The sequence below is a fragment of the Mesoplodon densirostris genome, chromosome 6 (genome assembly GCF_025265405.1).
Source record: "Mesoplodon densirostris isolate mMesDen1 chromosome 6, mMesDen1 primary haplotype, whole genome shotgun sequence".
Classification (NCBI taxonomy): Eukaryota; Metazoa; Chordata; class Mammalia; order Artiodactyla; family Ziphiidae; genus Mesoplodon; species Mesoplodon densirostris.
This window is the reverse complement of record NC_082666.1, coordinates 43,971,885-43,998,386: the sequence shown is the minus strand read 5'-3', so window position 1 is coordinate 43,998,386 and position 26,502 is coordinate 43,971,885. Positions and strand designations below refer to the sequence as shown.

Genomic DNA, 26,502 nt, shown 5'->3' with positions numbered 1-26,502 from the left:
CCCAGAGGATCACTATTTCCTTGGAAGCTTCTCAGATGTGGCCCATGATCCACCTTCTTTCAGAGGTCAAAGCAGTGTGAGCAGAAAATCCCTCCATAGAATTATACCTAAAAATCTCAGGGTTGTGCTTGCTCTTCATAAACCTGAGATTAAGCCTTCAGTCCCAGGAGTGTATGTAACCATTTTGTCAAGATAAAATCACTTAGACACAAAGGGTAGTCTTAGAAGGACCATTAAAAGAGGAAGAATCTGGCCTTCCCGGTCATGCTGTAAATGTTAGATACGTATAATTATTTCCCCATTTGGAAAAATGGAAAGGCCGAACATGACTTCTCTGTGTATCCAAGGTTTGTTGATTTGACAATTTGTAAGTGAATTAAGTGAAATTCCACCCTGTTGAGGGGCTCTCATTTCACAGTAAAAGGAACCAATTAACTCTAATGCAGACCCAGGGAGTGCAGTGGTAATGGACAATCAAGTGCTTTCATTTTTGGAGTAGAGATGAGTGGCCTGCAAAGAACTATGGGATTGGAGGCACAGAAAATAGCAGAGATGGTCACCTGCACAGGGCAAAGAATTTGGATTGTATCAGGTGGCTTTGGTTTTGATTAATGCTCTTTTCTTGGATCAACCTTTCAGCCAGTAAAGTCTTCCAGAGTTTGCCATTATGAAGCATATGTGAAAGTTTTGATATCTCAGAATTCTTGCCCATTTATTGGGTTACAGGCTGACAGAACAGGGGTGAGAATTGAATTCTATGTGAACAAAACTGCTTAAGTACAAATTTTTGGAGTAAAATAGCCTCAATGGCAAATACAAATTTGATAAACTGCAGAATCTCATGGTAGAATATTAGATTATTTGTTGGTCTGGGGAAATCTGAATCAAAAAGGATGAGTTTTCTTTGTATGTGTGTTTGATGAGGGGGAAGGGGGTACATGAGTAGAAATCGGACTTGACAGGAGAGAGTATCTCACTGGTTGAGCAACTGGAAAATTACTGAGAATGAAAAATGAGAGAGCAACGGTACTATTAACGTTCAGGAAAAGGGCACCTTAGCCACTTAAATATCATAGCAAGGTAAGAAAAATATTGAATAACAGTTCAACTCTCTCATACTCATTATTTTGAGTAATTTACACATGAGGAAAAAAAAGAGGGAAAAAGACCAAGAAATGATTGATTTCATGCTTACTTTGGTTGGGTGCTTGGAAAATAGAAATGTCAGTGTAATGTACATTACGAGTCCACCGAAGGACACCAGCTGCTGTTGGCCCAATTTGGCGGTGTCGAAGACCAGCCAGAGAATAACTCCCAGGATCAGGCAGCCCCAAATCACCCTAAGAGAACAAAGAAAGAGGCTTTGGCATCATTTGCTGTGCTAACTTTAAAATCTTAAACAGACTTCAACTAACAAACAAAAAATATTGAGTAACACACCCTGGCACCAGGAAACTATGCTTCTAGAAATTGCAAGAGACACTTTTGGGGTGTAGCTATAAAGGCACATAGTCAAAAAATGAAGCAATGTGTCCACAACACTTGGGTCCTTTGCCAGTTCAAGGATATGTAAAGGAGTCAGAGAGGAGAAACGATGCTTGGAGAGGAAGTCTGGTGATTTCTTTGTGAGAGCTGCTGGGCGTCTTCATTTTGGGAGATGGGGGAAGCGTTACCTTCTTCTCTTCAAGGGAGAGCTTGAAATGTGTCCTCTGCATTGGAGACCTCACCCAAGCCTCAGAGAGCTAAGTCAGGCTTTAGCCTGGGTTCTGACTCCTTGGGGAATCTAGTGGGCATCCGATAGCACTGAATCAGTGGATGGCAGAGCCAGGGAGGGTTGCTCTGTTGGGATTGTACAACCCTGGTTTATTAGGCAAAAAATGTGTGAACTTTCCTGGTAGATTCCATGTGGGCCACACTGGGGAGAATGGGTTCTGGGTCCTACCCTGTAGGGCCACCTGGAGAGAGAGGAGGTCCCAAAGAGAGAGAGGCTGAAAGAAAAGCCCTGAATGGTCACTTGCAGGACAGGGGGTCCTATAAGAGAGAGTTCTATAAGAGAGAGTTGGCTTTGCTAATTCACAGACCTTTCCTCCCAAAGAGTCCAGATTCATGCCCAGAGCAGAAAGCCACCTGTCTAAGTCAGAACCATCCCAACTTTTGGACAACATTTTATCATTTAGTGGCACTTGAAATTAAGACATTTTGTAGGGACATTTGAGCACATCTTGCCTTATCTAGGCCTTGATGTCCTGCTTGTAAAATGAAGGTATTTTTTAACAGATTATTCCCTAGGTTGTTTTTAGCTTTAATATTCCATAAATGAGGAAGTGTTGGAAAAGACTCACATCACTCTCAACCAACCTCAGTAAGAGAACTAAGTGCATTTACCACTTCAGCCAGAACCAGTGGCTGTCCAGAAGCCTTTGGCCAGGAGAGAGGAACTGAGCGACTTGAGAGTCATACTTGGCCATGAAGTGATCCCAGATCACAAAGAAGATGGCAACCACCGTGATCACGAAAAGAGGAAGGGCTCTGTGAAAGTTCAGCACACAGGCCGCAATCACCAGAGCCAGGTAACCTGTCAGAAGCAAATGCAGACAGTGAACATCACCAAATCAGCTGGAGACCAGCCGCCAGCATTTATCTGGCTCAGCCAATGGCAGGTTCAATCAGGAAACCATTGAACGCAGGGGTGCTCTTGATATAGCTATAGGCACCTCTGATTATAAGGACTAAATTTTAGGTTTTTAAAAAAATTTTAAAGTCTCACCAAGAATGCTAGGAGGACAGGGTGCTAGGTTTTTTTTTCTCAAAGAACCTTCTGAATTCTTGAATCTTGTTGCTTGATCATTGGGGCTCTTTCTTAGTACTACTTTTTCTGATATTCAGACTTAGCAGGTGAGCTTCTGTCAGAGAAAGGCCAGGCACTAAAGCAACTACTGGCAAAAAGATATTGAGTCTTCTAGTTTGTAGCCCAGATTTGCCTGAGCTTGAGTAGGAAAATCTCTGAGTGTCACAACAACAATCCCTAAGTGCCACAGCATCTCTAAAGGAAAGAGGTGGGGCGATGACCAAAGTGATGGCTTTTGAAGATGATATTCTAGGGTAAGAACAACACGGTTTTCCATCAAAGGTCAGCAAACAAGTCTTTGTTTCCAAGTTAAGTTTGGCCTACCACTTGTTTTTGTAGGTGGCAAGGACAGTTGTATTTGTATATTTGTATTTTTATTCTACAAATAAAGTCGCCCTGGCACACAGCCACACCATCTGCTTACTTTGTACTACAATGGCATAACTGTGTGGTTTTGAGTATGGTCTGCAAAATACTCTCTGAGCCGGTACAAAGAAAGCTTTCAATCTTGCTTACTCCCTGTTCTAGCTGTGTGAGCACCGGGAAACTACAGACCTCCGGGGGTGGGCAGCAGTCTTGCATAAATGTCTGTGGGCTTGGGTGGGAGGGTTCACATTTTATAGACAGGAGTGTTCTTTGAAGTGGGCCCTGGAGCCCTTTGTTTGGAAGGAGTCAAAACAGGACACCTGCTCATCTGTGAAGACAGTCTGGTCCTGCTTTCAGGTAAGAGGAGTGGGCTACATGACCCTAGGCTCCTTCTTGTGTTGTGTTCATATAAAGCATTGATTGATTACTTATATCACCCCTTCAATTAGGTTTCTGCCTTGCGATTATCACCATGTTTTCCAGTTACCTGAATTTGCAATATACAGCCCTCAAATCCATACCACAATAACAAGGTGAGAGTAGGTGACCTAAAAAATCAGCTGCTGGCTGCATAAACAGGACAGGGAAGCTATCTACATGGGCTTCTTAAGTTGAGACCCACCACTCAGGGGCATCCTGGTTAAATTCTCTCCTCTCTGGATGATTCAGGGAAGTCAAGGGGAAGGGAAAGATTTATTTGTTTTCTACAGAAAACTAATATTTGAGGGATTCTGAAAAAGAGACATTGGTATTCCATCCCCTTTTGTTATTTACCTGCTATTAAAATGCCCCAGGTCGTGGACTTAAGGATTGTTCGGTGTTCCCTACAAAAATCACAAACTGTACCATACTTCCTTTCCAGGCACCTGTAACAACACAAAAGCAAGAAGGCAGACAGAGGTAAATACCACATACATGACATAACCTGGCATGCTAAAGCTAGATAAGGCTTTGTAAATCAAGCAGGCAAACACATTCATGAAGTATGTGTCCTACAAAATAGAAATAAGAAACTCATTTCATTTTAGACTAAAATCAGCCATGGCTTGCTAACCTTTGCTGAATGGATGTGCCAAAGCCCCGAGGAATTACAGAGATGCAGAAAACATGCTCCTGGAAATAAAGCAGGGGACAGGATAACTAACGAAAAGCTGAGAATAAACCATAGGACGAGAGTGTTTCTTACTGTGCTAGGAGGGGCTCCATTAGCTTGTAAGCTCTCATGTAAATGTTGACTTAAAAAAAAAATCCAATGGGGACTTCCTTGGTGGCACAGTGGTTAAGAATCTGCCTGCCAATGCAGGGGACACGGGTTCGAGCCCTAGTCCGGGAAGATCCCACATGCTTCGGAGCAACTAAGTCCGTGCACCACAGCTACTGAGCCTGCGCTCTAGAGCCTGTGAGCCACAACTACTGAGCCCACATGCCACAACTACTGAAGCCCTCGCTCCTAGAGCCCATGCTCCGCAGCAAAAGAAGCCACCGCAACGAAGAGTAGCCCCCGCTCGCTGCAACTAGAGAAAGCCCGCGTGCAGCATCGCAGACCCAACGCAGCACCCCCCCAAAAATCCAATGAACTCTCATCCCTTCTGGTTCTCCCTTCTGGTTCCCAAAGTGTGAGCAAGCTGGAGATTCCCTGTCCTCAGTCACCACCCTGTTTAGTGGCAGGCTGACGGACTTCACAGGATGCTTACTTGTAAAGTAGAATTTCGCGGATTTGAGGGTCGTCAACCAATGGGTTGTCATTAGCTTTTTCAGAACGTTCTGGAATTGTTGGTGTCTTTGTTTCTGCCCAGAGCTTTGTTACAGGGCAGTGTGTGGTGTGTGGGCCACGTGTGCATCTGATCATTTCTTCTGGGGAGGATGTTGTCCACCAGTGAGGGAGTCTGGAGAGGCCACAGGCCTGTACCCATAGCAACTGTCCTTCCTTCTCCTGGGTGCTCCCGGTTGCTCCCCCAGGCCCTCCACTTGCTCTGAAACCTGGCTTCCCTGCACATGTCTCTTTGCTCAGTGTGCCTTCATTCTCCCACTTGAGGCCAAATGGGAGGAATTAACTCACACATTTAATCATGACCACTTCCAGGCCACTGGACAGGATTTCTAAAACAACCCCGTCTCCTAAATAGAAGAGTCTCAATCCCCAGGATCTCAAAGGACTCAGCCCCCCGCTGGGAGCTCCCGTCCCCTTGGTGAACACCTCCAGTTCCCTTCCCTCCAGCAGTCATGCCCCTGTGTCCAAATCTCAGCCCCTTTCACGTTTCAGGGCACAGCTCAAGCCCTTTGCTTCTACAAAGCCTTCTTGCATTTCGTCAAACAGAGGCATTCCTCTGCGACTTATTCCTACTGTCTCCTTTGATTGTATTTTGTTATGAAGCCTTAACTGACTGTAACTTCGTGGAGAATAGATGTCTGTGAGCCCAACACGAGCACCGTGGACATTAAGAGTGATTGGCAGGCCTTTGTCAAATTCTTAGCTGAATAAAGTGGTAGTGTGTATTGCTTTTCTGGAACAATAGTTTATAGCTGTGGGTTGGGACCCATTAGTGGGTTGCGAAGTCAGTCACACAGTGTATGATGATCATCCTTAAACAAAAGCATAGGACATCTCAGAGTGTATCATACATAGTGACGACAGGCATTATTTCATGAAAATTTTGTCTTATGTATGTGTGTGAATATGTGTACTGAGAATTAGAAACACTGTTCTAGAACATATTGAGGGAATATAAGTATAGTAAAGACTTAAATTTTTCATGGTCTAATTTAGGAAAGGCTGCTGATACATTATCCTCAGCTGTGGATATAGTGTTATAAAGTAGCATCGTTGGAGGGCAGCATGTAATAGGGCACATCCATCTACTTTAAGTTGAATTTATCAGATTTTTTAATTGCGAGGAATGTGTATAGTGCAATTTGACACTTCATAAAAGGAAGTACTGTAGCTAGAAATAGTCGCTTTGGCCATTTGGTTATCTAGGCTGAACAACTCTCAATCTCCTGGTGGTTGTTTTCCATCCATTAACACGGATGAAACCTGAGTACCTCTGACCACCCAAGAGAAGCTCTCAGGCCCCAGGATCAGAGATTCATAAAGTAAAACAAAGGATGAAACTAAGTTCAGGTTTCCAAGGTGGCAAATACTCTTGATGACATATATGTGACAAGAGTTTTTGATCCTATTTCTGACCAAGTCTATCTTCTGATACATAAAAATAAAGTCCCTCAGAGACTTAGCAATTTACACCAAATTTAAATAGGAATTTAGAAAATTTACAAATACTTTCGTGTTATGATAGAGTACCAGACAATCTTGGACTGGGAATCAGAAGCTGAAATTTAAATTAGCTTTGTTCCACTAACCTTGACTAAGTCACTTCTCTGAGCTTCATTTTTCTGATCCAAGAAATAAAAATAATAATTTGTCTCTCCTGCTAATGGGTGATAAGGGCTTGGAACATTATGATATGACAAGGTAAGAGCAAGTTTGTTGGGATTTAAAGTGAATTGGATTTTGAGAAATCAATTGCTTATTGATTGAACATTGTGAAGATGAATTAACTACTTTTGTGTAGAATGGAGCAATTAGTTGGCAATTCACAGCTTTAATTAGAAGATTGTCCTGGATATTGGGTTCCCAGGACATTAGCAGTTTGAATTTACCATGTTGATTATTCTAGAGCTCCATTAATTTTTCTGAAAATAGTGTTGGGTGGGTGGTAGGGAGGGGAGATTGGTGGTGACCATCTCTGATAAATCATAATTAATGTTAAAAATTAGATGAGAATTTAAAAAGTGTCAAAACCACTGTGTTTAGGAGGTAAGTGTCGTTATTTCTATGGTTTAAACCTGTACCCTTTTTGATGCGTCTCTTGGTCATCCTCCTCATCTTCATCATTTCTTGGAGAATCCTGCTCAATGGTGACTTGCTCTTCACCCTCAAAATCAAACATTGGAACAGAGGTGGAATGATGAGAATCCTGAGCACAATGGACTCTGATCTCTTTTGCTCAGAATTTTGGCAAGGAAATTTTTCCAAAGGTCCTTTTAAATTATTATGCAAGATGATGGCTCCAATTATCTATGCACAGACATTTTCCCCCTTGTCACAAAACATACAGGTTCATACATTTCTCCCTTTACTTCAGAAGGAGCCGTTGCTATTTTCTCCATTTCTTCAGGGAGAGGGCTAATATCTCTGCTTTTAGTTCCTGTCTCTTCATTCAACTCCCGCTCTGTTTTCAGGCAAGTGCTAAATAAAGTTAATACCAGAGGCTGCACAAATCTTCCTTAATACTCTGCCAGCCCCACTATCCAAAGGACTGAAACTAAGGCTGGTTTTATTTTCCTGGAAGCCCAAGGCTTGGTCTGCAGATATGAACAGTAGCTCAGCATCTTCAAGAGCTGTTAAACTACCCTTGGGAACTAGGGTTCTTCTATCAGTTGGGGTAAAGGGAAGTATTTCCCTTACTCAGCTAGCACTTGCTCTAACTGACTGAGTGAAGTATATACCTGGGCTATCTTTTTTTTTTTTTTTTTGTGGTACGTGGGCCTCTCACTGTTGTGGCCTCTCCCGTTGCGGAGCACAGTCTCCGGATGCGCAGGCTCAGCGGCCATGGCTCACGGGCCCAGCCGCTCCGCGGCATGTGGGATCTTCCCGGACCGGGGCACGAACCCGTGTCCCCTGCATTGGCAGGCGGACTCTCAACCACTGCGCCACTAGGGAAGCCCTGGGCTATCTTTTATGGACAATCTTTCTAGGTACTGTTTAGCTTTGAAATATCCATGACCCATCCTATTCTTGTGCTGGTGGAGAGGATTTCCTGCGTCTCATCATTTTGCAATAATGTCTCAAACTGGTCCAGCTATTGTAAGCAAAGGCAAGGGAAGGCTGGGAGGAAGCTGGCAGATGTGGAACAGTTTTGAACACGCTCTAAGAGGTATAATGCCAAATCTCAGCTCTAGCTTTTTGTCAGATCCCATGAGACCTTCAATTCTCTTTACTTTAACACACCCCCCACCCGCCCCAAAAAAAGAAATTAGTTATTAGCATGTCTCTGAGCTGAAAGGATCCTCAAAGATCATATAGTCCTTTGAAACCAAACTCCCATTGTACTCCTGACTTAGGCTGCCTTCCTATTGTGGGCTGGGCCTCAGGTACAAGGAAGGTGATGGGATGATTGTAATAGAGACCAGCGGAGTCCAAGCTGTAGCTGCAAAGGTCAGGAGTACAGAGAAGCCTTTCTCATTTTTTCCCACCTAACACCAAGCTTGGCCAATAGTCAAAGTTTGGTAAATTTTTGATTTAAATGATCATAATTATTATTTTCTTAGAGTGAAATTGTCCCAAGTTGCCTACTATATGGAATGTCTAGCATTCCTATTGTTTTCTTTTTTGGTTTTTAACCCTTTCTCATCTTTAAAACAAAACAAAACAACAACAAAACCTTCTTGACACTACAACCACGGGACATCTACCCTCCCTCCTTCCCTTCACAGCCAAACCACTTGAAAGAATTGCCCTTACTTTTGGTGACGTTCCTTCACATCCTGCTCACTTTTCAAGCCACTGTGACCAGACGTCCATTGAAATGGCTTCTGCTAAGTTCACCTGCCAAGGTCACCTAAGGACCATTGTTGCCAAATCTAGTAGCTACTCCTCAGTCTTCATATTTCTGTTTACAATAATACCTAATTTTTTGTTTTTGACTTTTTTTTGGTGAAACAATTAAAAAAAAAGACTTTTAAGAGCAGTTTTATTTAGGTTCATAGCAAAATTGAGAGGAAGGTACAGAGATTTCCCATACTTCTCCGCCCGCCCCCAACCCCATGCAGCCTTCCCCATTATTGACTTCCTCACCAGAGTGGTGCATTTGTTACAAATGATGAACTGACAAAGTCTGTAGTTTACATTAGGGCTCACTCTTGGTGTCCTATATTCTGTGGGTTTGGACAAGTATTTAATAACATGTATCAACTGTCATAGTATCATACAGAGTGTTTTCACTGCCCTAAAACTCCTCTGTGCCTATTCACCCCTCCCTCCCATCTTGGCAGCCAGTGATCTTTTTACTGTCTCCACAGTTTACCTTTTCCAGAATGTCATATAGCTGGGACCATATGGTATGCAGCCTTTTCAGATTGCTTCTGTGACTTAGTAATACACATGTAATGCTCCCCCATGTCTTTTCATGTCTTGATAGCTCCTTTGTTTTTAGTGCTGAATAATATTTCATTGCCTGGATGGACCAAAGTTTATTTATCCATTCACCTATTGAAGGACATCTTGGTTGCTTCCAGGTTTTGGTAATTATGAATCAAGCTGCTATAAGCACCCATGTGCAGGTTTTTGTGTGAAAAGAAGTATTGTTTTCTCTTTTTTTGGTTGAAGACTACTTAGTGATATGAACACTTTTAAAAATATATTAAATGAAATAGACAATGACCCAATAATATGAAAGCATGATCCTAATATATGTGACACGTGCCTATTGATGTATATGTACTTGTATTAAAGTGAGCTATATTCTAATATGTTAGGCACTGATTTTTTTTTTTTTGCTGGAACTACAGGTCATTAGGTCATTTATTGTCTTCCAAATTTTGCTGCAATAATATTTCAAATTTTCTACTTCAAATAAGTTATTCTTTTATCATGAGCAAACTCCCCCCAGAATATGCACCCAAAATTACTTTTTTAAGGGTGATATAGATGGGCAATTTGCTCCCTTTTTAGCAGAAGGCTGTCTTCAAATGAGATCCTTACACCTGTAACTTATGTAATATTGTACACCAACTCTACTTCATTAAAATTTTTTTAAATTAAAAATAAATCTATACTCAGTGAAAATATCCATCAAAAGGGAACACATAATAAAGATATTTTCAGGCAAACAAACAAAAAAAGTGAGATCTTGCCCAGAATTCAATATATAAAAGAAATAAGAGGTGGCATTGTCACAGAGCACCTCGGCTTGCTGTGTACACTTAGATGTTGCTGAGGAACCGTAGGGTGTGATGCACACAGTTTTAGAACCATGTCTTAGAACACCACTCTTTTCTGCCTCATTTACTTTAAAATTGAGATGTTATCTGCTGAAGCCAGTACTTTCAGCCTTGGGATGGAGTTTGGAATCTAATAGTAATAGTAATAGTGAAGTGTCAGAGCAAGCCTGGGTACTCTCCCCATCAGAGAACTCTGAGCACAGTTGTATAAACACAAAATCTTTGTTTGGGCATGTGTGTTTTCCTCATGACTCTGCCTTACACACTCAAATTACCATTTAACTCATTCCTCTGAGTACCAGCTGAGTGCCCTGCTTTCTGTCCCCATAGCTGTTGCACAGTAGTTAACATGGTGATAGATTCACTCACTGCTTTCTAGCCGTACCTGTTTGCCATTTTCTTGCTCTCTGTTTTGCACAACTCTACTCCTTAGTGAGTTGTCACTTCCTGATGTGTTCTGGTTTTCAAAGCAGTCATCATCATACTAGGAAAAAATACAGATCGCAAAAATAACATTTCAGAGACACAAAACAAATGTTCTTTCAATGAATGATACCCAAAGACTTTTGAGGGATGGGATGGCAAAGATGAGGTGTTTAGATGAGTTAGCTGATTAAAGAAAGAACCAGGGAAGCTTGGCACATAAAGAAACACAGATGATTTTTTAAAATTTTGACAATTTACTGTCTGTAGAAGCCACATAAGGAAGAAGAAAATGATCTCAATCTAGAAATGTAAATCCTTTTGTTTTCTTTTATTTGGCTGCGTGGCTTGTGAGATCTTAGTTCCCTGACCAGGGATTTAACCTGTGCCCCTTGCAACAGAAACACGAGTCCTAACCACTAGACCACCAGGGAAATCCCTAAATCTTTCCGTTTTCTAATATGATCTTACAGTACATATGGTGGCTGATACTAAAAATAAGTTTTAGTTGAAAATTTGGATCACATATTTCACTTATATTTTTTTCCTTAAAGATACGAATGCTTTAAGTACAAGACTAACAAATGCCTAAATGTTTTGCATTATTTCACTTCTTTGATTAAACATGTTCTTGATCAGTTTTCTGCTTCTGATCTTTCTTTCCTCCAGATCTGTCTATATTCCTTCTTTGTTACTCTTCCTCCATAATAAAGTAAGTCTCCTGGCCTGTGGAGTCAGTTGCACACTCCTTGGCGTGGTTCAGGGCTGCACGATCCTGCTCATTTATCTCACTCCGCTCCCCTTGCAGGCACCATGAAGGAACACCCAGCCAAACAGAAATACGTGACTTTCTCCAAGCCCAGACTAAGTTCTCCTGCCCTGAGCTTGCCATATTCTCTCTGCTATCCTGCAAAATTATAAAATATTAGCAGTTCCTTATATGACAAGATTTAAAGATAAAGCGTGGTTCAGCCAGTACCGTGATGACCTGAAAAATGCATGTGTTGTACTGAAGGTCATTGTTTATATCTGAAACATGGATGATTTTGGTTTGTGTTGTTATGATAGATAAGATTGGTGTGGTCCAACTTGAGAAAGACAGAAAGGAACAAAGTTGCTGGGTCTAGGCCATGTAACTTTCTAATCAGCAGAGCTGAGATAAGCATGTTGGTTTCCAACCTCCTTTCCAACACATCACACAGACTTTCAAATTATAAAACAAAACAAAATATAGTAAACCATGGGCCAGATAATTTTATTCTTAGACGTTGGATCTATGAGATGTTAAAATGTGTTTTTTCAGTTGAAAGCATTCTCTGGTAGTAATGAGCAGAAGAAAAAAATGGCTTCTTTTGTGAGACCAATTTTATTTTTACTTTTTTTGATTTTACTTTAACAAACTGAGTAGGGTTTGCTCTTGGACGGGTATCCTGACCCCCTACCACTTTTTCCAAATGTGACAAATACCTGGTTCATTTATCTTTTACCTATTTTGGGTGGGTCCAGTCTTTCTCCCATCTCAGCCCAACTAGACATTTTATATGGTGCTTCATTCCAAGTAAGGCAACAGATAGATAAACAGTGTCAGGTAGGTGCCTGTATCTTTTCAGGACATGTTCCCTGCTAGCCCTGTCGGCTGTGACCATGTCTCTGAAAAAGGAACAAGTATATGAGTTTGATTTTAAATTTAGATCTCTGGCTGGCCCCACAGATCTAGGGAAAAAATGCAATTCCAACTTGTATTACATGTTCCATTTACTGAAACACAAGAGTATATAAACGTGAATAAAGTCTAACTTCCTGCACACATATGATTTATGCATAAAAGTTTTATGGCCAAACTGCTTGATTGTGTTACAAGTGCTCATACCTTACTTTAGCCCAGTTCCTTGCACATAACAGATACTAACGATTGTTTGTTGAATTAGTGAACCAAGGTGACTTTAACGGTGCATTACCTAGTGCAGTGTAGTACCTCTGGATACTTGGTATCAAAATATAGTGGTATGGGGTTTCCCTCGTGGTGCAGTGGTTAAGAATCTGCCTACCAATGCAGGGGGTACGGGTTCGAGCCCTTGTCCAGGGAAGATCCCACCTCCCACGGAGCAGCTAAGCCCGTGCGCCACAACTACTGAGCCTGCGCTCTAGAGCCCACGAGCCACAACTACTGAAGCCCATGCACCTAGAACCCGTGCTCCACAACAAGAGAAGTCACCGCAATGAGAAGCCCGTGCATGGAAACGAAGAGTAGCCCCCGCTCGCCGCAACTAGAGAAAGCCCGTGAGAAGCAATGAAGACCCAATGCAGCCAAAAGTAAATAAGTAAATAAATAAATAAATAAACCCCCAAAACCAAAATATAGCGGTATGTGGGGGACAATACATATAGTGTGGAAAGATGACAAAGTGTTGCTAATTGCTGAAGCTGGCTGATGGGCACTTAGGGACTCCTTTTACTATTCCTATTTTCACGGGTGCTGAAAATTTGCTTAATAAAAAATTAAAAATAAAACCCAGCAAGAGTTGGTGGAAAAACAGGACACAGATAACGGAGGGGGCTTGGTCCTTTAGGTCCCTAATTACACATGTGACCCTGGACAGGTCATATCTTCCTACCCCTCTGTCCACCCATCTAGACAACATACTTTCGACTTGGTGTTCTCATGGTCCCTTCCAGAATCCCGACATTTTCTGGTTCCAAGAGCTTCAGCTTCTTGGTGCTGATTATTCCTGCCACCTGGTGGCAGAATCTGAGACTTCCTTGTGGAACAAGAGGGTGGAGCTGTCCTTTTTAAGGTTAATGAAAGAGGAAGGGGGGAGGGTTGGCGTGGGGGTGGGCATAAGCGGCAACAAGAGCACCTCTGGAAGTATTTGTAACATTAATGGGATTGTTTTGCCCCTGCTAGATTACATGACTTGCCCTTTTTTTTTTGATTTATTTATTTTATTTATTTTCATTTTTGGCTGCGTTGGGTCTTCGTTGCGGTGCGTGGGTTTCTCATTGTGGTGGCTTCTCTTGTTGCGGAGCACGGGCTCTAGGCGCGCGGACTTCAGTAGTTGCGGCTCACGGGCTCAGTAGTTGTGGCTCGGGGGCTCTAGAGCACAGGCTTAGTAGTTGTGGCACGCGGGCTTAGTTGCTCTGCAGCCTGTGGGATCTTCCCGGACCAGGGCTCGAACCCTTGTCCCTTGCATTGGCAGGCGGGTTCTTAACCACTGTGCCACCAGGGAAGCCCCCATGCTTGGGCTTTTTAGTGTTTTCAGAAGAACAATATCTCCCAGCTGAGGATTTCCAATAGAAAAAATTGGGGTGTTTTGGGGTGTTAATTGGTGCCTGAAAAACGACCCTTAAAACACCTATATCTCTGCTTCTTTTTAAACTGGAGTCGTGGGAGCTATATAACAGGTGGCCCATAATTACTTCTTAGCCCATTGTTTCTTTCCATCTATTTAGCAATTCAGATTAATAGATGCCTTAGTACACTGGACTCCTATAACCATGACTGTATTCTGAGGTCACACCTGTCCACTGAATGGGTAACAACATTGTGGGTGTCGTGGATGAGTATTTCTAAGCAATTTATAGCACACCACTTTTTAAAATTTATTTTTATTTTTTATTAGTTTCTGCTTTATAACAAAGTGAATCAGTTATACATATACATCTGTTCCCATATCCCTTCCCTCTTGCGTCTCCTTCCCTCCCACCCTCCCTATCCCACCCCTCCAGGCGGTCACAAAGCACCAAGCTGATCTCCCTGTGCTATGAGGCTGCTTCCCACTGTCTACCTACCTTATGTTTGGTACTGTATATATGTTCATGCCTCCCTCTCGCTTTGTCACAGCTTACCCTTCCCCCTCCCCATATCCCCAAGTCCATTCTCAAGTAGGTCTGTGTCTTTATTCCTGTTTTACCCCTAGGTTCTTCATGACATTTTTTTAAATTCCATATATATGTGTTAGCATACGGTATTTGTCTTTCTCTTTCTGACTTACTTCACTCTGTATGACAGACTCTAGGTCTATCCACCTCATTACAAATAGCTCAGTTTTGTTTCTTTTTATGGCTGAGTAATATTCCATTGTATATATGTGCCACATCTTCTTTATCCATTCATCTGATGATGGACACTTAGGTTGTTTCCATCTCCGGGCTATTGTGAATAGAGCTGCAATGAACATTTTAGTACATGTCTCTTTTTGAATTATGGTTTTCTCAGGGTATATGCCTAGTAGTGGGATTGCTGGGTTGTATGGTAGTTCTATTTGTAGTTTTTTAAGGAACCTCCATACTGTTCTCCATAGTGGCTGTACCAATTCACATTCCCACCAGCAATAGCACACCACTTTTAATTCCTCTACTTAGTGTTAGTGGCTGAGTGTCCTAAGGAGATGATCTTGGACTGGGCTCCCTCTGGAGGCAGATCCTTGAGCCGGGAGTACACAGTGCCTGTTTTTTTTCCCTACCTGTCTTTTTTTTTTTTTTTTTTTTTAATAAATTTATTTATTTATGTATTTATTTCTGGCTGTGTTGGGTCTTCATTACTGGGTGTGGGCTTTCTCTGGTTGCGACGAGTGGGGGCTACTCTTCGTTGCGGTGCACGGGCTTCTCATTGTGGTGGCTTCTCTTGTCATGGAGCAGGGGCTCTAAGTGCATGGGTTTCCATAGTTGTGGCTCATGGGCTCTAGAGCACAGGCTCAGTAGTTGTGGCGCACGGGCTTAGTTGTTCGGCGGCATGTGGGATCTTCCCGGACCAGGGCTTGAACCCGTGTCCCCTGCACTGGCAGGCAGATTCTTAACCACTGCACCACCAGGGAAGCCCCCTACCTGTCTTTCTGATCTTGCATTTCCATGCTGTTAGAGCAACTATAGATCTACAGTGGCTGTTCCAGGGGGTACAGGTGGACAGAGACCTTTTTAATTAATTTCTTTCTTTCATTCAGTTTCTAAACCATATAACTTCTAGAACATAGAAGTTCTGAAAACTGAAATCACCCTCCCCCGCCATCTATTTGTGGACGGGGTCCCCTTCTATAGAATTTTAGCTGAACACATTGCCACCCAGAATGAAGGCTATGATTCTAGGCTTCCCTTTTAACTAGGTTCTGGCCAACGAAATGTAAATAGAAGTGGAGCCCTGAGTGGGGCAGCTTGGGGTCGCTCCTTAAGAGATGGCTGGCAGGTCCTCTTTGTCCCTTCTGTCTTCTCCTCTGTCCTGCTGCCTGGTGTGTGGATGGTTCCAGCTGGGACATGAACACACGGGCCCCATCCTGGTGATGTCAAAATGGTGAACCGGGGGGCGGGGGGTTTGAGCCCCTGAAAACCTTGAGCTGTGCTGCCACCTCCTGACTTACCTGCAGGAAACAAACTTCTCCCTTATTACTTCTGGTTTTTGCTTTTATGTGCACCTAAACTTACATAATATTTAGTAGGTACAAGACACATCCTGAAACCCTTTACAACGTTTTGTATCAGTATTTGATCCTGGACTTCCCTGGTGGTGCAGTGGTTAAGAATCCGTGGGAAGATCCCACATGCTGTGGAGCAACTAAGCCTATGTGCCACAGCTACTGAGCCCGCCCACCCTAGAGTCCGTGTGCTGCAGCTACTGAGTCCACGTGCCACAACTACTGAAGCCCACGTGCCACAACTACTAAAGCCCATGTGCTCTAGGGCCCGAGTGCTGCAACTACTAAAGCCCGCGAGCCTAGAGCCCGTGCTCCACAACAAGAGAAGCCACCACAATGAGAAGCCCGCGCACCACAACGAAGAGTAGCCCCTGCTCGATGCAACTAGAGAAAGCCCACATGCAGCAACAAAGACCCCTCACAGCCAAAAAAAAAAAAAAGAAAAAAAGAAATCTGATCCTAAGAGTCCTGTGAGGTGGGTACCAGGATGCCTTTTTATAGATGAGGAAACTAAGGCAAAGAGAAGATTACTTGACTCAGGTTGCACAACCAGAAGTAGATGAGATGGAATCTGAACTCAGACTGTCCAACTGCAGGCCATATTATACTCATAGAGTTTGGCCCTTGGGCCAAGACCCTTTGGCCTTGGGAATGTCTAAAGTCATAGTAATGTATCTATAGATTGAATTCCCTTTCAATTAAGAAAGCCTGGTTTGGACTCTAGACAAGAGTAGAAATGACAGAGGTGTTGAAGATTCCAGAAAGGCTTGTGGCGACTTTTAAACTCTATTTAGGTTCTGGTGGTCACTTCTCATGCCAGCACGGTGGCCTTCTGACCCCATAGACTGGTTCTAAGTCAACTGTGCCCTTTAAATAACACGAATGGGCACTCCTGCATTTGTGGGCAGGTCACGTCTCCATGATGAGTTTGACATTCTTTCTTCTTCTAACTGTGCCTGCTCCACTCACTTGGTCTCTCCCTCCCATTGTGGCCCTGATTGAACAATGTGGCTTCCATTTCTCGGCCGCGGTTTCTCTGCTGATACTCAGCATCACTGTGCCAGGGGGGCCTTTCTTTCCACCTTCCTTATAGAAGCTGCTCTGACCCCGTGTGTTCTGACTGGTTGACTGACCTTGCTGAGGGGGCACAGCTGGGCTTTGAGACCTGGGGCAAGAACGGAAACCTTCACCAAACTAGACTTTGATCCTAACCTTTGGTTGGACGTGGAGCATATAGGTTTATGAAAGATGGGCATTTCCCAGCTGGCAAAGTGATGTTGACAAGGATTCCGGGAAGTCACTGTGAAGTTCTTTAATTCGTTCTAGGGCTTGGCATTCCATGGCGAGTTCTAGGGGGATAATATACCTTGGGTGGAAGGCTTTATACTGCCAGCACAGATTAGATTGGTGATAAAAGTTGTTTATTTAATTTTCTACATATGTATATGTGTGTGTATCTATTTTCACATCTTTGTAACCTTTAATGCAAACTTCCTGGAAGTGTCATCCATGCTATGCAGCCCAGGCCCCAGGCGTAGAAACTGGTTTTTAGCCATGCAGGCTAGTTATGTTTTATCAACAGGTTGCCACAAAGGCCCACAGTAAAACCAGATAGTGGACAAAGTAGACTAAGGGTCACCACTTTTCTTGCCTTGATTTATCTCTGTGTTTCTATACCATCTCCTGAGAGCTGAAGGATACTTGCCTGATCTATCTCTGTGTTTGTTTCAAAAGTACCTGGTGTTTGGCAGAGATGCTTTGCAGCTGTCCTGTGAGAGATACATGCTTTGAGAGATATGCAGTGGTCAACCCCCCAGAGCGGGCTCTGACTTGACCACAGGAAGGTGCCTGCACAGATGAAACCTGGAGGTATCAAGAGTTACCTTTGCTCCATTACCATGCTAAGATCTCCGCCAGAAGGTGGGATTTGTACTCTGCAAGGCACAATTCGTGCCGTGTGCAAAGGAGTGTGGAAGACTGCACATGCCCCAGCTGCCCTTGGACATTTCCACCCTTTCCTAGAGCCTGATGACCTGTCTGCCTCCTAACCCTTGGAATTCCCTTACTCCCTCCCTCCGGGGAGAAGGTGCCTTTAGAGCATGAGTTCCCCTTCTCCATTATCTGGCTATAGAATAAAAGTCCGTCTGGCTTGCACCAAACTCAGTTTCATTATTGGCAGCATGAGCCCAGGTGGGAAAGAACTCCCTGACTGAGCCAAGGGGGCTTTGGTTTGGCTACCCCAAGACGGAGGCCTTGTGTTTAATTCAGTAACAGAAGCAATCAATGTGGTGCATTCTGAGACCAAGGCATGACTTAAATTTTGCCATGGATGTCAAAGTCCCAAGGCCAGCAACAAAAATGGGAATGTGATATCATTTGGACTTGGGACTGTGTAAATCTGTATTTTACCCCCTGGACTCTAAGCTGAGAAGGCAGATACTTTGTCCTCTGTTCTCTGCTGAATACTATGTGCTCAGCACAGTGCAGGCATAGAAGTGCTCAATGACTGTTTTTGAATGAATGGAAAAAGAGCTCTCAAACTTAAAATAACAGATAGAACTGTGTCTCTACAAGTGGTACAGGACTAGCACGGAACTACTTTCTCTATTTCTTTAAGAAGGTTACCTTATGTTTTAATATTCTAAGCCTTAAATGTCTGAGAGAAGGTGTTGGTAATACATCTCCAGTTTCTGTTGCTTTTCTGAGCTTCTTCAAGTGATCTAACCTTTCTGTATCCATTTCTCTGAACATGGAATGGAACTAGACTAGAACAACAGCCTCAAATAATAACTTAAAATTCCAAAACGCAATATAAAGAGATCACAGGCAGTGACAACATAAATCTTAGATGACTGCTTCTTGGAATATTGGTAAATTATCTATATGAATTGGTGCTGCATTATGATAAAAATCTTGGGTTGCATGGTCATACCTGGGTTCAAATCCAGCCTTACTTTCTTGAGGCCTCATACCCTATTACATGGGAACATAGCTTTCTTTACCTACTTAGCGGGGCTGTGTGATCTGTCTGGTGCCACACACAGTAAGTACTCATTGACTTTTATGTTAATTTTATGGTTTAGTTTGCTACTTGCTTGCTTGCTCTGGGGCATTTAGTCAATTTGTCCTCTTTTTTTTTTCATGTAATATTTTATTTACTGATCTCTCTGAAACATGCCAAAATTCATACGGCTAACGGAACTTTCCATGTTATAACGTTGGTTAACAAACAAATTCCTAACAAAAAATATTTTAATGTAGGGATCAACATGTGAACATTATATTTAGGTGGTAAAATTCAAGTTATAAATATAAGATAAATATCAAATAATATCATATTTCTGGTTTAATGGAGAACAGTTGTGACAGTCATGCTTAACACCTTGATTAAGTAATGAGAGAAATGGGTTGGGGTGTCGTAGAGGTATGCAAAAATTTAACAGTTCAAATAATCCTTAACCCTTCTGAGAAAATGTAGATGGCAAATATGTGGCATATATTTCTGTAATATGGTTGTTTCAATCCATTAGTGAGCATTCTGTTCATGCATTTAAAGTAATGACAGATGTTTCTGAGCACTGAAAATTTGATTCAAAGTAAGTCTTTGCTCAACAAGTTAATGATACGATGAATCCCTTATATTTAAAAATAGAGTTTATGGAATCTAAAAAAAAAATGGTTCTGAAGAACCTAGGGGCAGGACAGGAATAAAGATGCAGATGTAGTGGCATGGACATATATACACTACCAAATGTAAAATAGATAGCTAGTGGGAAGCAGCCACACAGCACAGGGAGATCAGCTCGGTGCTTCGTGTCCACCTAGAGGGGTAGGATAGGGAGGGTGGGAGGGAGATGCAAGAGGGAGGAGATATGGGGATATATGTATATGTATAGCTGATTCACTTTGTTATACAGCAGAAACTAACACACCATTGTAAAGCAATTATACTCCAATAAAGATGTTAAAAAAAAAACACTTCCCTGGTGGTGCAGTGGTTAAGAATCTGCCTACCAATGCAGGGGACACAGGTTTGAACCCTGGTCCTGGAAGATCCCACATGCCGTGGACCACCTAAGCCCGCACACCACAACTACTGAGCCTGCGCTCTAGAGCCCGCGAGCCACAACTACTGAGCCTGCGTGCCACAGCTACTGAAGCCCACGTGCCTAGAGCCCATGCTCTGCTACAAGAGAAGCAACCGCAATGAGAAGCCCCCACAATGAGAAGCCCTCTCACGGCAACGAAGAATAGCCCCTGCTCGCTGCAACTAGAGAAAGCCTGCATGCAGCAACGAAGTTCCAATGAAGCCAAAAATAAATAAATAAATTTATAAAAATAAAACAAAACATGTAGTTTAAATTTGTAAAGTTTAAGGTGAAGCATACTTGTTTTCATAGTTACTTTTTGATATAATTGAGACTACAGTACCATATATAATCAGCTATACTGCTGTGCACAGTTAATTCCAGTTACCATATTTTGTATTTGCTAGTCATCAACAGCACAAAATTTATGCTCCAAAAGAAATATATCAATTCGGCAAAATGGTTACATTTAATTTTCTTTTAAAGACAGATTAACTAAACTTAAGGAAGAATTGGCTTTTCTTGATATCTCATTTTCAAATTACTGATACAAACTTACCAGAGAGTAAGTTTTTATTTTGCCTAACATCAAACAATCTGCAAAGTTTCCAAGATAGAGACATTCCTTGTTCCATTTCCAAAACTAAATAAAGGCTTTCTAACTGAAAGCACTTACATTCCTAGCCCTCTAAAGTAAACACTAAAGAACAAAGTACAAAAAATGATCTCTTGGCTTCTGAATAGCCCACTTAGTTACATAAAGTATTTTCTGTCCCAACACTTTCTCAAATTCAAAAGATATTTACTTCCTAAGAACATGACAAACAGTCATCATTTCAAACCATTCAGTCCGTTTCCATGGCAACACTGATGGGATTCCTTGGCCACCATAAGCCGCATTAGTTGACTGTGGAATTTCTCAATCTTCTTTACATCTTGAACTTGGTCTGTTCTATACACAAAACAAACTAAATCATGTTACTTTAATACCCAAACTCCCATCAGAATGCCTATATTTGAGAACCACACGTGCCTTCATAGGGTCTGCAAGGTAGAGTTTCTCCGCTGTGTGACTGAATTCCTCCTGTGTCTGGTACTGTGGCATTGTGGGCCCACGGCAGAACAGGAGAGGGAGGCAAAGCTACGGGCCGGAGGTGGCGTGACGCAGCCCACCTACTGCAGCAGGGGCCCAGCCGCTCAAAGGTGGTGGCACCTCTTCGCCACTTTGTCCTCTTGTTGAAAGTTGGCATGTAAAAGTCAACATCTGTTTTGTGAATCTAATCTCTTCAAATTGCAATCATTCCTCTCCCCCTCTTAACTATCATCCATCTATCTATCTGTCTGTCTATCTATCTATCTATTTTAAAACTCTACAAATGTCAAATATTTTAAGGCCAGTTCTTTCTAAAATTTTCTTTCAAGTTTCATGAGCATTACCTTGGAACGGTTGCATTTTCAAAGGCAGTATTCCAGAAACATCCGATCTTTACCTATTGCTTCTGACCCTCTTGGTTCAGGTAACCTCTGACTCAAGTCTTGGGTTTACGTAATCCTTAATGTGAGGTGATGGGCACTGGCTAGACTGCCCCTCTGTGAGATGTGCCTGTTTTTCTTGCCAGCCTGTGTGGGTTCACAGACCGGGTGCCGAGGAAACCATCTGACCGGCCTGGGACTCATTGTCACACTGCCCTGCCACAATTCTCTGTCACCTCTGAATGCTCTGAACAGAGCTTTGAGTTGGCTGCAAGGAGTCAGGGCTACAGAACACTGATGACATTCTCCCCTCATGATCTTTGTGAGCCAGAGGCAAAAGGAACCTCTAAGGATAGAGACATAAGGAGAAGTGGAAAGAGTCAGAGTTCTGTACCTGAAGGAGAAAAATTAGAGGAAGGTTTATATTTGTTGGATTTAGAAAAAAATACATTTAAACATGCAAGTACTCATGGAATATGACTTTTGTGAGCTTTCTTGAAGAAACACCTTGAGGAAGAACCAGCCAAACAAATGATAAATGGAGAAATTTTGGCAAAAGAAGTGATAGTATGTTTTGAATCTTTTTAATGAATCGAAATCCAAAACAACTCCAGGGAGTAAGTTTCCAGAACAAATTATAAACATTACAACCCCTGATAATGTACAAAAGATTATCAGAGCACCACTTGAAGGAGAAGGAAACAAAAATTTTGATGGTAGGATAAATAAGCCAGTTTCCTCAACTTTTAATTTCTGGGAGCTGGAAGAGATTATAAGTAGCAGTGTTTAAGATAGAAAGGTAAACACTAAAAGGTATATAGTCAGTTAAAATTAAGTGATGGAAGAGAATGAAATAAAATAATGGAAAGTAGAAAATATAGAAATTTTGTGATTACTCACAATCTTAGGTTGGTTATAAAAGGAGCCATTAAAACAAACAAACAAACAAACAAAATATGTCTTCAGAAGAAACCAAACAAAAATAAACCAAACCAATGAAAAGTTTTTTTAAAAAAATCACATCAAGTATGATGAGAGAAGCTAAGGGCAAGCAAATCTATTTGATTGAGTCAGATGGAATAACAGAACACAACCATACACTGAAAATACTCAGAAAGGTAAAACACACAGTGGTCATCATCTTAATCAATCAAGGCTGAAGAGAGGACAAAAAATTCCATTACCATGTCCAAAAAGAAGCCAGTGGTTGGGGTCCAATCTCACTCTCTGAAGGATGGCTATCTATGTACAAGTGGCATAGATTAACAAGGAAAACTGGGAAAAAAATCTAGAGACACATTTAGAAAGAGGTTGAGAGAACTCTTTCAGTCTATGACAAATCAAGTGGGAAAGTAAGGATAAAAGAAAACCAAAATGACAACAAAAAATAGGAATCTAATTAACAGCTCTTGGACTCCAATAAAAAATATAATATTATGGCCAAGACTGCTAGTTGTCCCCAACATCTATTCTTCCCCATTTCCTTTAGAAATACAGCTCTGAATTTTAGCAGGGTCTACAGTTTCCCAGAAAAAGGCATATTTCCTAAACTCCCAGTGGTTATGATGAAGTTCTGCCACTGTGATGGAAGCTCTGTGCAACTTCTGGGAACTGTCCTAAAGCAGGGCAGTTGGTGGAGCTGATGCACTCGTTTCAGAGTGTTTTAAAATACATAAAATTAAATATATAGGATTAAAAGGAAGCCAATTATATTGAAATACAGTTATTAAAATATTAAAATTAATTTGCGATAGAATAACATATATGCATCTTTACTAACACTTTAAAAAACAAGGAAAAAAAACCCCAGCAAGGTCCAGTGGCAAGTTCCAATAACCACTTTAATTTCAATGCCATGGATGTAAATTATGCAATAGATATGAATTCTTTTTTCTACTTGTACTTAGTAGCTAAATGTAGTGAGGGTCTTTTTGCATCTGTCACATACATTTCAAACATGGAGTTCAATCTCCTCTTGGTCTGTGGAGAGGAATGTGCCCCTTTCTCCTCAGGCCCATGGGAAAGCTTTCCCTGCCCACTCCCCACCTGATGTAGCTCTTATTTATGAAGCCACCATAAATGGATACATCTGAGAGAATATGGACCTTTTTTTTCTTATTTGTCATTGGAGGTCCTGGTTTTACTTCTGGTTCTGTCCATATTATCATCCAGTAAATCTACTAGTCAGATAAGTCAAATAATGCCCAAGAATAAAGGACTTAGCATCTGGTTCATATAGATTCTTGAAATAAAGAGAAAATGAGTGATGGTTAAGCTTCCTGCTTAATTGCCCGAGGCTGATGTCATACGATTTTTCTAAAAGAGGTTGTTTTTTTCTATCAGAAATGATCAGAGTTCTGGGTTATATTTAAAAGATGAAATGCAGATTAGCTTCCAGTGTAGTTCTGGTGCCAGACCAGACAAGCTCAGGTAGGCTGGAGAATGGTTGCTGCATGCAATGTCCACTTGTTTAGCCATTCCACTAATGCGGCAAGATAGAGGTGCCATGAGGGCCAACCCTCAGCCCCACTTCTGATTCTGGTAGTCTGGAAGCAGGAACCTGGTAAAAACTATTAACATGACCTCATTTTTATATACTCTGATCACTGGCCAAATTTGGGACAAATTGAGTACCAAAAAGTAAAAAATGTGAATAATAACTGCAACTTATGTCAAAAAATACGATGAATGATGGATGGATAGAGGGCAGCATAGATGAAGAAATATGTGGTAAAGGATAGTAAAATGTAAATTGTAGAATGTGGGTGATGTTCACTATGAAATTCTTTCAACTTTTCTGTATGTTTGAAAAATTTCATAAAAAGTGTTGGAAGAAACAAATAATGTTGGTAATTCATTATAAAACATTGAATAAAAGGGAACGTTAGTCTACAACGATACTCAAAAAGAGAGAAAGACAAAAAAAGAGAAGTTCATTCTTTTCAAAACAGTGTGGGGTAAGGAATACTGAAGAAATGAAAGTTACCATTTTGCAACTCCCAAAATAATAATTGATCCAGGAAAGGGTCATCAATGGATGCAAAAACCATGCGGTGAAATGTGCTGGGGAACTGGATATTCACACAGCCTGAGGAATCACTGCTCAGATCACTTACTAATTAGAAAGAGAGAAATGTAACTTTATAATGGGATGGTCGGCCTGTCACCACACTAACCAAGTCATCACCAAGAGTGGAGTTAAATTTCTCCAAAAACACATATGTATATGTTTTCCTTTTTTCACATGTGGTTTCCAGAGCCTGGAACTAGCTAAAAGTCGTATAAATGTAGAATTGTACACCCTGAGACATCACTGCCCTTCTCTGCTGCTGGGTTGTCTTTCACTCTTATCTTAGTTTTTCATATTTGTACTTGATAATGTGTGATTATTTCAGCCTGGTTCCAATTTCCTGTTATTGTTTCTTTTGCTTTTCTTTGACTTAAGCTGTTGTTTGAATAGTTGAAGACCCTCCCACAAAAACTTCTACTATACATTTGAGAGGGAGAGGTCTCAAGACACACATGGATAAGCTAATCCTAACAGCAATAATATGACAACATCTGGACTTCTTACTCTGGGCCAGGCACGGTGCTCTGTGCTTTCCCATGCACTACCTTACTCAACCTTCTTTTCCCTTGATTTTCTAATAGTTGCATCTTTATCAATTTTTTAATATGTGAAGCTAAGAATTCTTCTCCTATTAAAAACCAGTTTTCTGGGCTTCCCTGGTGGTGCAGTGGTTGAGAATCCACCTGCCAGTGCAGGGGATACGGGTTCTATCCCTGGTCTGGGAAGATCCCACATGCCACGGAGCAGCTAAGCCTGTGTGCCACAACTACAGAGCCTGCACTCTAGAGCCCGCGAGCCACAACCACTGAGCCCACGTGCCACAACTACTGAGGCCCGCGCACCTAGAGCCCGTGCTCTGCAACAAGAGAAGCCACCGCAATGAGAAGCCAGTGAACCGCAATGAAGAGTAGCCCCCGCTCACTGCAACCAAATAAAAGCCTGCACACAGCAACAAAGACCCAACACAGCCAGAAACAATAAATAAATAAAATAAAATAAACCAAAACAACCAAAAAAAGCCCACCAGTTTTCTATCTGCACTTACTGGTTGCTACGGTCTGAATGTTTGTGTCCCCTCAAAATTCATTATGTTGAAATTCTAGCCACCAAAGATGATGGTATTAGGAAGTAGGGCCTTTGAGAGTTGCTTAAGTCTTGAGGGTGTTGCCCTCATGAATGGGAATAATTAGTGCCCTTATAAAAGTGAGCCCATAGAGATCCCTAGCCCTTTCTACCATGTGAGGACATGGTGATTTCAAAGGTGCTGGCTCTAAACCAGGAAGAGGGCTCACACTAGAACACTGACCATGCTAACACCTTGATCTTAGACTTCCAGTCTCCAGAAATAAATTTCTGTTGTCTTTAAGCTACTGAGTCTGTAGTATTTTGTTATAGCAGCCTGATCAGACAAGACACTGGTTCCATTTTTTTGCCTCATATTCACTCTTGAACCCATGCCAAAATGGCTTTCATTCTTACCACGCTATGGAAATCACTCTTGCTAAAGTAATCAATGGTTTCCATTTCCCTAAGTCCAGTTTTCATCATACATAGTGGACCATTTACTCCTTAAAATATTCTTGCCCCTGACTTCTGTGATCACATTTTGCTAGTTCTTTCCTACCATCTGTACTTCTCCTTCTCCTTTTCCTGTACCGTATAAGCCTTTTCACTCAACCCTTAATGTTACATATAGTTCCTTGGGGCTCCATCCCAAGCATTCTCATTCATTCCTTTAATAAATACTTACTGTGCACCTACTATGGCATAGACACTGTATTAGTTACACGGCATTGCATTACAGTCCCTGTTCTCAGGGAGTTTAGA

The 26,502-nt window shown here is 41.8% G+C and overlaps 1 protein-coding gene across 1 annotated transcript in view; it reads right to left on the bottom strand.

The window, feature by feature from the left end:
• Nucleotides 1-26,502, bottom strand: part of SLC28A3 (solute carrier family 28 member 3) — a 58,877-nt gene that overhangs the window by 19,764 nt on the left and 12,611 nt on the right. The window contains exons 2-6 of the mRNA XM_060101632.1: nt 10,602-10,700; nt 7,067-7,149; nt 3,989-4,080; nt 2,386-2,575; nt 1,196-1,340 (exon numbers count right to left, since the gene is read on the bottom strand). Coding sequence (XP_059957615.1) covers nt 1,196-1,340; nt 2,386-2,575; nt 3,989-4,080; nt 7,067-7,149; nt 10,602-10,700 — 609 coding nt within the window. The remainder of the gene's footprint in view (nt 1-1,195; nt 1,341-2,385; nt 2,576-3,988; nt 4,081-7,066; nt 7,150-10,601; nt 10,701-26,502) is intronic.